Raw genomic sequence first — 14,526 nt, 5'->3', positions numbered from 1 at the left:
GAAAACCTCCTCTGGAGGTGTGAGTTGAAGGTCTGTCAGTCAGTGGGCTCCTCCAGATGTTCCCAGTTCACCCACGCTATCCGTTTGGGCTTACCAGGTCTGTCCGAAGTCTTTCCCCACCTTCTGATCCAACTCACCACCAGATGGTGATCAGTCGACAGCTCTGCCTCTCTCTTCACCTGAGTGTCCAGAACTTAATGTTTTTAAATTTTTGCTTTGCCTTTTTAAAATTGAAATGTTTATTTTCTTTTAAAAATCTGCCCAATCTGCATTTATTTCATGCTTTAACTGATCACAGCATCAGAACACGCAGCATCTCCTTTCTAATGTCTTAAGAAATCATCACACAGTCTATGGTCCCAATTACTGCTGCTGCACTGCCACCTGCTGGCTGATATGTGGAACTGCACCTGCTGCACTGCCATTGAGTGGAACTGCATCTGATGGACTGCCACCTGCTGGCTGATGAGTGGAACTGCACGTCCAGAGAGCGCAGCGGCGTTTTTGGCACAGCATCGATTCTCCTTATCCCTCCCAATCAACCTGAGCGTTCTTAACTTGGCCTGTCCGGCTGCTTATCAGCGCCGGACTAGAACAAACACCATTGTCTATAAGACAAGGGAGCAAACTGTACGGGAGCACTGGGGGGGGGGGGGGGGGGGGGGGGGGGAGGAGGAGGAGGAGGAGGAGGAGGTATAAAGTGAAAAGGCTCCACATGTGGGGCCACACTGACGCCTCTGCGCTCATCTCTGAGGCCACCTTTTGCTTTGCTCGGGACCTTCTGTCGTCGCTCCTCCTCCATGGTTAATCATGTACTCGAGCAGCAGTTTGTTTTAAGAGAGTCGAGAAAAATGGATTTACACGTTTGGTTCGCAGCGCTGTCACTCATCTACTCCGGGATCGCGTGCGCAGGTAAACTGCGCACTGTTTCCAACAACCGCAAATACTTACTCCGACAAATTAATCCAAAAAATTAAGACAAGAATGGCTGAGTTTCGTATGATTTCTGTGAGTTTATGAACAAAAATCTTGAGATTGCGCCGCTTTAATTCGTGTCTGGCATTCGGTTTGATACTGTTTTGATCCTTTGTTTGTTTGTTTGCTTGTTTGTTTGCTTTTCCATCAGCACCTGCTGCACCGACACCCAGCACTCCGGGGCGCCACGTGCGGACCAAACGTTGCTCCTGCGCCACTTTCCTGGACAAGGAGTGCGTCTACTTCTGCCACCTCGATATTATTTGGGTCAACACACCTGAGTAAGTGAGATTTTGGCTTGAAAACACATCTATTTTTAATTATTTTCTTCTGTGACCCCCATAGGTTAAAATATGTAAATTTACCATCATGTTTAAAAAGGACAACAAAACTAATGCGCAAATTAAAAGAGACGTGGCGCAGGTGCGCCTTTTGACGTATAAATTCCAGCCAGATCTCGGGTTTTGTGAAAAATGTAAAGATGATAAAGTTCTAAACTGCAGTTGTTTTGTGTGTGTGTCTGTGTGTGTGTGTGTTTATTTGTCTTTCAGGCGCGTGGTGTCCTACGGACTGGGGAGCGCTCCCAGGATGAGACGCGCGCTCTCGGACTCCCGCAGCGCACCTCGCTGCCGGTGCCTCCACGAAAACGACAGCGCGTGCACAAAGTTCTGCCAGATGGGAAACCACGTCAGGTATTTAACCTGCACTTTCTCGCAGTTTTGTAAACACACAAGAAGAACAGCAACCGAACGCGCCTGGAGCCATCAATCTTACCGCGCGCTCTGGGGCGATCCCAGCACGCGTGGAAACAAGTTCCTCATCTTTCATGTCTCCAGATTATATTCTGAATGATTTAATCATGCTTTCCCACTCTGTGCGCTCACAGGTATGAGACATCAGAGACGGTGGAGCGCGACGGGCGCGCGGAAACGTCGCGCAAACACAAACTGGCGGCCGACACGAGCTGGATTAGAAGGTAAAACTGGTCTGCCTGCAAAATAAACGGTCACGATAAGTATAAACCTCAGCAAACGTTGAGGGGTCTCCAGTGGGACAAAACGTGCCAGAGCGCATACGTGCGTAAAACTGGCGAGCCAAGTGATCTGGAGACAGCGCGCGTGTGCAGCGCATTTTAAGATTAAGCAAAGAGTTCGCTGTGAAATCCATCAAATCTCCAGAGATTGCGAGGACTTTATCATAAGCGAGCGGCTTCACGTTCCCCTCGTGAAACTGTGAGTGATGATGCCGCAGTTCCACTCGTGCACCGTCATGTTATAAAAGAACACCCTAAAAACACACTGGTTGAAATAACCAAAGATTGGTTGATCTTTGGTTGTTTCAACCAAAGATTTGTTGAAATGTGTCCAATCCAACCAATCTGTTTTTAGAGTGAACCCACTCAGGGTTCGCGGCGCCGCGTGTCTGCGTTTTGACACGCAAATAAACCTCGTGCCGTATGAAAAGTTCACCTCAGCGGTCTGAAAGTTAATTCAGCTGCAGGATTCTCCTTTGCATCAGGGGGCTGATCGTGTAGTGTGCACACCTGGAGTTAAGGTTTTTTTTTTTTTTTTTTAAGGTTTCTTATTGTGCTGATAAAATCTGCCTTTTACTGTTTCTGTTTGGGGCTTCATGTTCTTCTTCTTTGTCTTTCGGCTGTTCCCGTTAGGGGTCGCCACAGCAGATCAATCGTTTCCATCTCACCCTGTCCTCTGTATCTTCCTCTGTCACACCAACCACCTGCATGTCCTCTCTCAGCACATCCATGAACCTCCTCTTTGGTCTCCCTGTTCTCTTCCTGCCTGGTGGCTCCATCCTCAGCATCCTTCTCCCTATATACCCTGGGTCCCTCCTCTGCACATGTCCAAACCATCTCAATCTCGCCTCTCTGACTTTGTCTCCAAACCGTCCCACCTGAGCTGTCCCTCTGATATGTTCATTCTTAATCTTGTCCATTCTTGTCACTCCCAAAGAGAATCTCAACATCTTCAGCTCTGCCACCTCCAGCTCTGCCGCCTGTCTTTTTGTTAGTGCCACTGTCTCTAAACCATACAACATAGCTGGTCTCACTACTGTTTTGTAAACTTTCCCCTTCACTCTTGCTGATATTCTTCGGTCACAAATCACTCCTGCCACCTTTCTCCACCCACTCCACCCTGCCTGCACTCTCTTCTTCACCTCTCTACCACACTCTCCATTACTTTGAACAGTTGACCCCAAATATTTAAACTCATCTACTTTCACCACTTCTACTCCTTGTAACTGCACTATTCCACTGAGCTCCCTCTCATTCACACACATGTACTCAGTCTTGGTTCTACTGACTTTCATTCCCCTTCTCTCCAAAGCATATCTCCACTTCTCCAGACTAGACTCAACTTGCTCTCTACTCTTACTACAGATCACAATGTCATCTGCAAACATCATAGTCCATGGGGACTCCTGTCTGATCTCATCCGTCAACCTGTCCATCACCACTGCAAACAAGAAAGGACTCAGAGCTGATCCTTGGTGTAATCCCACCTCCACCTTGAATGAGTCTGTCATTCCGACTGCGCATCTCACCGCTGTCACACTATTCTTGTACATGTCCTGCACTACCCTAACATACTTCTCTGCCACTCCAGACTTCCTCATACAATGCCACAACTCTTCTCTTGGCACCCTATCATAAGCTTTTTCTAAGTCCACAAACACACAATGTAACTCTTTCTGTCCTTCTCTGTACTTTTCCAACAGTATTCTCAGAGCAAACATTGCATCTGTAGTGCTCTTTCTTGGCATGAAACCATATTGCTGCTCACAGATCTTCACCTGTTTTTCTAAGCCTAGCTTCTACTACTCTTTCCCATAACTTCATGCTGTGGCTGATCAGCTTTATGCCTCTGTAGTTACTGCAGCTCTGCACATCACCCTTGTTCTTGAAAATAGGAACCAGCACACTTCATCTCCACTCCTCAGGCATGCTCTCACTTTCCAAGATTTTATTAAACAATCTGGTTAGAAACTCTACTGCCATGTCTCCTAGACATTTCCATGCCTCCACTGGAATGTCATCTGGACCGACTGCCTTTCCACTCTTCATCCTCTTCATAGCAGCCCTCACTTCTTCCTTGCTAATCTCTTGTACTTCCTGATTTACTCTCACCACATCATCCAGCCTTTTCTCTCGCTCATTTTCTTTATTCATCAACTCTGCAAAATATTCCCACCACCTTCTCAGCACACACTCCTCACTTGTCAGCACATTACCATGTGCATCTTTTACCACCCTAACCTGCTGCACATCCTTTCCAGCTCTGTCCCTTTGTCTGGCCAATCTGTACAAGTCCTTTTCTCCTTCCTTACTATTCACCTTCTTGTACAGCTCGCAATATGCCTTTTCCTTTGCTTTTGCCACTTCTCTTTTCGCCTTGCACACACAATATGTCTACCTTTCTCCTCTCCATCATATCAGCCAGCTCTCTCCCTTTACCAGTCATACTACCAACATTCAAAGTCCCCACTCTCATTTCCACCCTTCTAGTTTTCTTCTTCTCCTGCTGTTCGTGGCAACGTTTTCCTCCTCCTCTTCGTTGTCTTCGCCCAGCAGTAGCCCAATTTCCACCGGCACCCTGTTGGGCAATAACACCGGTGGCGGACGTTGTTAACCCGGGCCGCGACCGATCCGGTATGGGAATTTGATTTTGAGTCTGCATAGTTCGGTTGGCTTGTTTTACACCGGATGCCCTTCCTGACGCAACCCTCCTCATTTATCCGGGCTTGGGACCGGCACTCAGAATGTACTGGCTGCACGGGGCTTCATGTTAAACATCCAAAATCAAAGTCACACAGTTCTGCATTTGTGCATATAAATTCTGCTACTTTAAGTTAGATTTAGGCCAGATGGCTCATTTTACACTTCTGTGACTTATGTCACAGAAACCCATATATGGACTCCTGCTTGTTCGGCAAGACACGTCCACTAAGCAGATCTGCACTGGCATGTCCACTGTGTCCCAATTCGAGGGCTGAATTCTTTGAAGGTTGTACTTGTGGACACTTGTGTGGTACGACTCTGCTGTCCCATTTCAAAGGCTCCTTGAAATGCAGCCTTCTTTCCCCCAAAAACTAAGGATACAACAGGTGTCTCCTTCACTTTCAAAACAATCCCAACAGTTATTGCACCCCCCAGACAAATTGGTTGGTAAGCTTAAAAAAAGGAAACTTTCGGGCTACATATATACAACTAAAAATAAGTAACATGGGACAGGACTGAGACAAGTCAATGACAAAATTGCTTAGTGGGCTAGATCATCTCATTTCAGAATGATTGGTTTGGCCTCTGCAGTCTCAGAAGGCGAGATATTCACAGAATGCAGCCTTTGAAGGATGCAACCCCTACACTGAGACACAGCCACAGACTCCTGCTTGTTCTGTAAGACACACCCACTAAGTAGGTCTGCACTACCGTGTCCACACAGACTGTTCAGCCACGACATCACCGCTCGTCCTCACCTTGGGGGAGGCAGGGGGGGGGGGGGGCAGCATAAAGTCCTTTTTATTTAAAGCGACAGGCACAGAAACTCATTTCAGAGATCTGAAAATGTGCCGCCTTTTATTCTGTTTTGCTTGTTCGTAGAAGGCATCACCTCAGTGCCTACGTGTTGAGGTGAGCAGGGAGTGGCTGGAAGTTGGTTTTCAAAGCAGAGAAACTCTTTATGACTCGACACAAAGGCACACAAGTGTTACCAACAGTTCTCAGGATGAAAGTGGTGTGTTTTTGACAATTACAGGAAGTTCTCAGTACCAGGACACTAATACATAAGTGATGGCTCAGACTCTGATGCCACGTTTACTTTTATACTTTAAAACTCCTCTTTTAACTGTGTCAAGTCATTAATACTTAGGACCTACAATCTGATATTTAAAAAAAAAAAAACTACAGCTATTTTATTTTTCTATATGTACTAATACATATATTAGAAAACATGTACAGTGTGTTTTCTTACTGTACAACTTTGGGAATCACACAGCTCATTGTGGTCAGAATTATTGGCACCCCTATATTCTAAGCATAGAATTTAACATTTGCTCAGAAATGTGTGTAAATGAACCAAGTTTGTGGAATTATATATTTTTTAAATGTCTAAAGTTATTGAAGTTAAAGTCACTGTAGATGTCTTGAACTTCACTGACAGCAAAGACTAAGAATACAAACAGCATGTGGCACAGTGTAGTACTCTGTCTGGAGGGAGACAAGTGACGGAAGCCACCAAGACCCCCATGACCACTCTGTGGCTGTGACTGGAGAAACTGTGCACGGTGCAAGTTTTCATCACTAGTCATACAAAGTCATGCAGGAGTGGAACGCTGAAGGAGTTTCTTACAAAGGTGATGTGAAATTTGCGCTGCAGTTTTCTGGACGGCACCTGGATGACTAGAGCCTACATTTCATCAGTTTTCTTGTACTACAGTTCTTCTCTGTCCAATCACAGTGACAGACAGTTAGAATTCCTTCATAGCTGCCACGGTGTGTCGGTAACTTCCTTCACTGGTCTCCTTTTTTTGTGTGTATTGCCATTTTATTACATGTTATGACTATTTTTATGTTAGATAACTTTAGCTTGCCCTCCTGTGGGTTCACCACCTGCAGAGGGGCCATGGGGGTCGGGTGCAGAGAGGATTGGGTGGCGGTCGAGGGCGGGTGGCCCGGCGGCCCGGTCCGCGCTCATAGCCCCTGGCTGTTGGGACGTGGAATGTCACCTCGCTGGGGGGGAAGGGGCCTGAGCTTGTGTGGGAGGTTGAGAGATACCAACTAGAGATAGTCGGGCTCACCTCCATGCACAGCTTGGGCTCTGGTACCCAACTCCTGGAGAGGGGCTGGACGCTCCACTTTTCTGGCGTTGCCCACGGAGAGAGGCGGAGAGCTGGGGTCGCATTGCTTATTGCTCCCCAGCTCAGTCGCCATGTGTTGGAGTTCACTCCAGTGAATGAGAGGGTCGCATCCCTACGCTTTGGGGTCGGGGACAGGTCTCTCACTGTTGTCTCGGCCTACGGGCCGAGTGGCAGTGCAAAGTACCTGACCTTCTTAGAGTCCCTGGGAGGGGTACTATATAGCGCTTCGACTGGGGACTCCAGTGTTCTCCTGGGGGATTTCAACGCCCATGTGGGCGGCGACAGTGAGACCTGGAGGGGGGTGATCGGGAAGCACAGCCTCCCTGATCTGAACCTGAGTGGTGTTCAATTGTTGGACTTCTGTGCTAGTCACAGTTTCTCCATCACGAACACCATGTTCGAGCACAGGGGTGTCCATAAGTGCACGTGGCACCAGGACACCCTGACCCTGACCTTTGGCCACGTGTCTCGGACACTGGAGTGAAGAGAGGGGCTGAGCTGTCGACTGATCACCACCTGGTGGTGAGTTGGATCCGCTGGGAGGGGAGGAAGCCGGTCAGACCTGGCAGGCCCAAACGTATTATGAGGGTCTGCTGGGAATGACTGGTGGAACCCTCTGTCAGCGAGGTCTTCAGCTCCCACCTCCGGGAGAGCTTCTCCCAGATCCCGGGGGAGGTTGGAGACATGGTGTCCGAGTGGACCATGTTGTCCACCTCCATTGTTAATGCGGCCGCTCGTAGCTGTGGTCACAAGGTCTCTGGTGCCTGTCGCGGCGGCAATCCCCGAACCCGGTGGTGGACGCCGGAAGTAAGGGATGCCGTCAAGCTGAAGAAGGAGTCCTACTTGTCTTTGTTGGCAGGTGGGACTCCGGGGGCAGCTGACAGGTACCAGCAGGCCAAGCGTGCCACAGCCCGTGTGGTGACACAGGCAAAAACTTGGGTCTGGGAGGAGTTCGGGGAGGCCATGGAGGAGGACTATCGGTCGGCCTCGAAGAAATTCTGGCAAACGGTCCGACGCCTCAGGAGGCAGAAGCAGCTCTCCACCAGCACTGTCTATGGTGTGGGTGGGGAGCTGTTGACCCTGACTGGGGATGTTGTTGGGCGGTGGAAGGAATACTTCGAGGATGTGCTCAATCCCATCATCACGTCTTCCGAAGAGGAAGCAGAGACTGGGGATTCAGAGGCAGACTCATCCATCACACAGGCCGAAGTCACCAAGGTGGTTAGAAAGCTCCTCGGTGGCAAGGCTCCTGGGGTGGATGAAATCCATCCTGAGTACCTTAAGTCTCTGGATGTTGTGGGACTGTCTTGGCTAACACGCCTCTGCAACATCGTGTGGCGGTCGGGGACAGTGCCTCTGGATTGGCAAACCGGGGTGGGGGTCCCTCTGTTTAAGAAGGGGGACCAGAGGGTGTGTTCCAACTACAGGGGGATCACACTCCTCAGCCTCCCCGGTAAGGTCTATTCCACAGTACTGGAAAGGAGAATTCGACCAATAGTCAAACCTCAGACTCAGGAGGAGCAGTGTGGTTTTCGTCCTGGTCGCGGCACACTGGACCAGCTCTACATGCTCCATCGGGTGCTCGAGGGTTCATGGGAGTTCACCCAACCAGTCCACATGTGCTTTGTGGATCCGGAGAAGGTGTTCGACCGTGTCCCTCGGGGCACCCTGTGGGGGGGTGCTCCAGGAGTACGGGGTCCGGGGTCCTTTACTAAGGGCTATCCGGTCTCTGTATGACCGCAGCAGGAGCTTGGTTTGCATTGCCGGTAGTAAGTCAAACCTGTTGCCAGTGCACGGTGGCCTCCGCCAGGGCTGCCCTTTGTCACCGGTTCTGTTCATTATCTTTATGGACTGAATTTCTAGGTGCAGCCAGGGTGTAGAGGGGGTCTGGTTTGGGAACCACAGAATCTCATCTCTGCTGTTTGTGGACAATGTGGTTCTGTTGGCTTCGTCAAATCAGGACCTTCAGCATGCACTAGGGCAGTTTGCAGCCCAGTGTGAAGCGTCCGGGATGAAAATCAGCACCTCCAAATCCGAGGCCATGGTTCTCGACCGGAAAACGGTGCTTTGCCCTCTTCAGGTCGGTGGAGTGTCCTTGCCTCAAGTGGAGGAGTTTAAGTATCTCGGGGTCTTGTTCACGAGTGAGGGATGGATGGAGCATGAGATCGACAGACGGATCAGTGCAGCATCTGCAGTGATGCGGTCGCTGTATCGGACCGTCGTGGTGAAGAGAGAGCTGAGTAGGGGGCAAAGCTCTCGATTTACCGATCGATCTACATTCCGATCTTCACCTATGGTCATGAGATTTGGTTCATGACCGAAAGAACGAGATCGCGAGTACAAGCGGCCGAGATGAGTTTCCTCCGCAGGGTGGCTGGGCGCTCCCTTAGAGATAGGGTGAGGAGCTCGGTCACTCGGGAGGAGCTCGGAGTCGAGCTGCTGCTCCTCCACATCGAAAGGAGCCAGTTGAGGTGGCTCAGGCTCCGGATGCCCCCTGGACGCCTCGCTGGAGAGGTGTTCTGGGCACGTCCCATCGGGAGGATGCCCCGGGGAAGACCCAGGACACGCTGGAGGGACTAAGTCTCTCGGCTGGCTTGGGAATGCCTTGGGGTTCCCCCGGAGGAGCTGGGGGAGGTGTGTGTGGATCGGGAGGTCTGGGCAGCTTTGCTTGAGCTGCTGCCCCCACAACCCGACTCTGGATAAAGCGGAAGAAAATGGATGGGTGGATGGACAACTTTAGCTTTTTTTAATGTCCTGATTTTCAAAATTAGTTGATTTGCATTTATTTCTGAACATATGATAACTTCTGCATTTAAAATACAGGACTGTAAATAATTCTGACCAAAACTGTACATATTTCGACTTAAAAAGTATGCTGTGCCTGAAGTCAGCACCAGTGGCAGATCTAGTAAAAAGGGGAAGGGGGGCTGCAGTCCCTAGCCCCCCCAAACCACCAACCAAATATGGGAAATGTCTTGAGCAAACAAAGGGTGACTGATGTCTACTGCTGCATGCAGAATTAGAAGATTTCCAGTGTTTTGCAAAAATAAATAAATAAATAAATAAATAATACAAATAATAATAAAAATAAGAATTGTGTATTATAAGTGGAGAGTCTGTATTTAGCTCCCCACATTGACTTAGAATAAAGGGGGAAAAGTCTATAGATTTTTATACGAGCAAAGTGACACGCAGGAGTGCGAAGCTCACTCATGGTACAGGGAGTCAAAAAGTGCCAAATTTTGAGTCCACAGTGAAACAGGAAATGTCAAATATCAAACACTTCCTGGAGTGACAGATGAGATCTCATGGAATCTCACAGGAACTCGGTGGCAAGTTCACACTGAAACAGGAAGTGCCAAATTTTGAGTCCACAGTGAAACAGGAAATGTCAAATGTCAAACACTTCCTGGATTGACAGACGAGATCTCATGGAATCTCACAGGAACTCAGTGGCAAGTTCACACTGAAACAGGAAGTGCCAAATTTTGAGTCCACAGTGAAACAGGAAATGTCAAATGTTGAACATTTCTTGGCATGGGTGGAGCTAGAATGGAGGCCGGGGTTTCACTGGACTCCCCTGAAATCTGACTAGATACAGATGATTGACATGTCACGGCACCGCATGTCTGGCTGAAAAGAGCTACATTTTGAAATCAGAGAGTCATACTGACAGCTAGGTTCCTCCTGTCCAGTAGTTGGTGCTGTGTACCACAAAAAGGTCTAATCCACCTTAATTGAAGAAGAAAAATGTTTGCCTCAGATTACAACTGAACATGTCGTTTAAACAATGGACTGATAATGACACTAAAGTTATAATGGTGAGTAAATGACCATATTTTATGCGAGAAATGAGGGCCAGGGCCCGTATCCACAAAGCATCCTAAGGCTAAAAACAGCCCCAAGTGACGTTATTCTAAGAAAAACCTTAGAATTCCTCGAATTCTTAGACATTTCTTAGAATTTTCCCTTGATAAGATGAAAGTTGTCAGCAAAGCACCTTAGGCCTTAAGAGAGCTCCGAAGGTGCCAAACTGGTAAGAATAGGGAGCCTAAGAGTGTCTTACGCAGAGAAGACAGTAGAAAGACAGAGAGGAAGGAGAGATATTCTCTGTATGTAGGATGACAGTGAGTCAGTAACACACTACCGGCTTGATCTACGTAATTAATTTATGTTAATTTACCGTCTTAATGTATCTATAAATTGTTTAGGTTTTCGTGATCATATACACACTGTTAATACTATCATTATTATTATTATTGGTATGATTAATATTACTATTTTCTTTTATTATTACTTCTATTTTGTCATTTGATTTTAAATGGACCACAATGGAAAAAAGTGTTTTCACTTTTTTGTATCATGCATGTATTTTTAACATATTTACACAATTACATTATGTACTCACAATGAACGTACTAAAACTCATGCATGCATGCTTTTCGGCATGTGAATGAGGTACATTCACACATTTTCAAGCTGTGTAACAATTCATTTAATTTTGCTGAGTTTCATCATCATAACAAAGTTATCCTTATGATTACGTCTTAATACAGTTCAGCTTATATGATCGGTTGATTTCACTGTGCATTTATGACTAGGAGGGCGGAGCACGTTTGTTTTTTATTCGTCCTCCCCTTTCTGTGACAACCAATCACAGCTCTTAGAGGACTGTGTCATACCTAGCAACGGGGGTCAACCCTGCTTCCTCACAAAAATAGGAGTTTCTGTCCCCTCCTTGCTCAGACTTGCTCTCTGACACCTGCTGGCTCATGTTTAGGCTAAGATTCATTGCCAGGAAATTTTAGGCTAAGTTAGGAGCTCTTTGATTATTTTATTTCTCTTTTACAGTGATTTCACAGCCATATTGGCAGGCGATGTGTAAAATGTGGTGAACAGCTTCACGGCCAAACTTTGAGTGGCTTCACGGACACGGGCCCTGGTTGTTAAAAGCGACATTTCTCCTTTAATTCGGGTTGCCTTATATATGTGTGTTTTTCCAGTGATTTTTAAACAAGCAGGCAGCTGTTGATTTAATAACCTCTTAATTTTTCTGTCTGAGTAACACACCAGTTACACAACTTTAGATAAATAAATCTAAAGTTATCTTCCTTCAACTCAAACTGAAAGCAAATCTCTACAACTTGATATAAATTAATTAAAAATATAAAATCCAGCTTCTTGATGAAGTGGTGTAGAGGAGGATTTTCTTAAAAAGAAGACCTGAAAGTTCAGCTGCAATTTGCCAGAAAGTACATTTGAGATGAAAGACTAGATTTGATGTTTTGGTGAAAGAAACTTTTGTATTTCTTCATAATTGATGTAATTAAAGTCCAAGACATATTCAGTGACTGGGAAATGTTCATGTATCCGTCCCCTGAATTGTCTGAAGAAAACTAGCAATAAAACTGATTATTATCTACAGGTTTTATCAAGTTTTAGAGATCTGCTTTCAGTTTGAGTTTAAGGAAGATAATTTTAGCAATTTATATTCTTTATATAAAGGCAACAAAAAGAAAAAAGTTTAAAAAGGCAGGGAGTCTGGCGGGGGGGGGGGGGGGGGGCACAGAAGTTGAAAGGTTTTAGCCATGCTAATGCTCCCCTGAAGCATTTGCTCAAAAAACAGTCTAAAAGACCTCAGTGACATGGTGAGATGCTGAAGAGCTTCGCTCATTCATGTCTGCAACATATACATATTAATTTTCCTGTGGGGTATGTCCCAGACCCCTCTCGTAGGGGAGCACCTGTGGCACACCCAACCAAGTCATCCACCCCCAACCTTCACTTGAAGCTGGATCCGCCCCTGAGCATGAGCCAATAGTTAAACTCCACATCCAGTTATTTCATTCTTTTATTATTCTCGATGTGTGACAATAAACCGAACCAGCTTCGGAATGACTGTTTCACAAAACGTCAGCGATCGAGTGTTGACGTGAGTGATCGCTCATGGGAATTCTGTTTCTGTCTTTGCAGAGTGAAGAGCAGCAAGAAGAAAGGAGCGCCAGCTCTGGCAACAAGAACCCGTCTGCTGCTGAAGAAGTGGAGGGTGAGACAGCGACGCAGGACCAGATCCTGGAAGAGCGACAGCTCTGCTTCCTAAAGGCGACACGTAACCTTGGACGGTCAGCGGGGGGGCGCTCTGTGAGAGGACTTTCTCCGGGTTGGCTGCAGTGACACGGGGCTGCTGGACTTGTCCGAAAAATAAACCAGGGACAGCCGGAAGCTGAACTGTTGAGTAATCCCCAAAATCCACAGGCTTCAGTGATCTGTGCAGAGGTCAGACCTCATCAATGCTCCTTTGAAGTAAAACTGAAACCCAACAAAAACTTGACCTTACTGGGAAAATTATGTTACAGAACATAAGTCGTTGAAGTTTGAGATTTCAAAATCACATTCCCCCCAAACACACACACAGAATTACTGTAGCAGAACGTGACTTTCTACCTGAAGGATTTACAGACATTGTTTCCGTGAAACTGTTCACCACATTTTACACATCACCTGCCAGCATCACTGCAGCTCCTGCACAAGCTCCTCTGAGACGTTTAAATATTTGTTCTATATACATCATAATTTAATTTGTCTTGAATTATTTTATATAAACTGTCACAGTTGTTGCTGAATCTATTTATTTGTCTTTTACAGTCATTTCATGGCCATATTGGTCTGAAGGTCATTTCTGTGAAATGTGATGCTGCCAAATTGTGGCCAAATGTTGAATAAATTTATATACATTTATTTAAGAGCAACGTGTCATCTTTGTCATTTTGATTTTTCTATAATCCTCTGAGTGTTTGTGACCGACGCTCTGGGGATCTGTAATCTGAGGTAGTCATGAACTAGATCTGGACCAGTTGAGAGCACAAACCCCCACCATAGCTGAAAAAATACTGGAATTGGAATCCAGGAATAACTTTGCTGTTCCACTAAAGACATGATTTCATGACCATTTGTTGGTTTTGTCTGTCAGCATAAGCAGGTCCGGGAGGCGGCGCTGGTTGGCACAGGAAAGTAATTAATACAAGTGATCCACATTAGACATCCCACTTCAGACATTATGGTTCCTGCCTCTCAATTTAAAAGTAATCCCTTTACAATTAATTTGAAATATTTTGATATAATTCATTTTTGTGGTGCTCAGATGAAAGCTTTTTGAATAATCCTGCTGACAAAAGACATATAAAGGGACTGCATTTATATAGCACTTTTCCTTCTGCATCAGATGCTCAAAGCGCTTTACAATAATGCCTCACATTAACCCGATGTCAGGCTGCTGCCATGCAAGGTGCCCACTACACACCGGGAGCAACTAGGGGATTAAGGACCTTGCGCAAGGGCCCTTAGTGATTTTACAGTCAGGCTGGGATTTGAACCAAGGATCCTCTGGTCTCAAGCCCAACACTTTAACCACTAGACCATCACCTCTCCAAACATGATAATGGATCAGAGAATTCAAATAATGAATCAAAAACTTGGAGTCTAACTAGAAGCACACTCACTGGAGTGCACACTTGCAGTGCCTTGAAAAGTATTCAGCCCCTTGGTATTTCACACATTTTAATTTGTTTATGCCATTTCAAATACAAAAAGTCAATCAGGTTTCTCAAAAGAAACATTTCTAAAATTATCTTCCTTAAACTCAAATTGAAAGCAAATCTCTCCAACTTTATATAAATT

The 14,526-nt window shown here is 46.4% G+C and overlaps 1 protein-coding gene across 2 annotated transcripts; it reads left to right on the top strand.

Moving 5' to 3' along the window:
* The first annotated feature begins 730 nt into the window (after positions 1–730).
* Positions 731–13,592, top strand: edn1 (endothelin 1). 2 transcript variants are annotated; one of them, XM_034161103.1, is made up of 5 exons: positions 731–912; positions 1,127–1,256; positions 1,527–1,667; positions 1,862–1,951; positions 12,823–13,592. In XM_034161103.1, the coding sequence occupies exons 1-5, from the start codon at positions 801–803 to the stop codon at positions 12,947–12,949; spliced, it is 600 nt and encodes a 199-aa protein (XP_034016994.1). In that variant the 5' UTR covers positions 731–800; the 3' UTR covers positions 12,950–13,592. The 2 variants fall into 2 exon arrangements, with proteins under 2 accessions (XP_034016994.1, XP_034016995.1); XM_034161104.1 differs by lacking the exon at positions 1,862–1,951.
* The last annotated feature ends 934 nt before the right edge of the window (positions 13,593–14,526 follow it).

This window comes from Thalassophryne amazonica, chromosome 20 (assembly GCF_902500255.1).
Source record: "Thalassophryne amazonica chromosome 20, fThaAma1.1, whole genome shotgun sequence".
NCBI lineage: Eukaryota > Metazoa > Chordata > Actinopteri > Batrachoidiformes > Batrachoididae > Thalassophryne > Thalassophryne amazonica.
The sequence above is the reverse complement of the archived record's forward strand: the minus strand, read 5'-3'. Positions and strand labels throughout refer to the sequence as shown.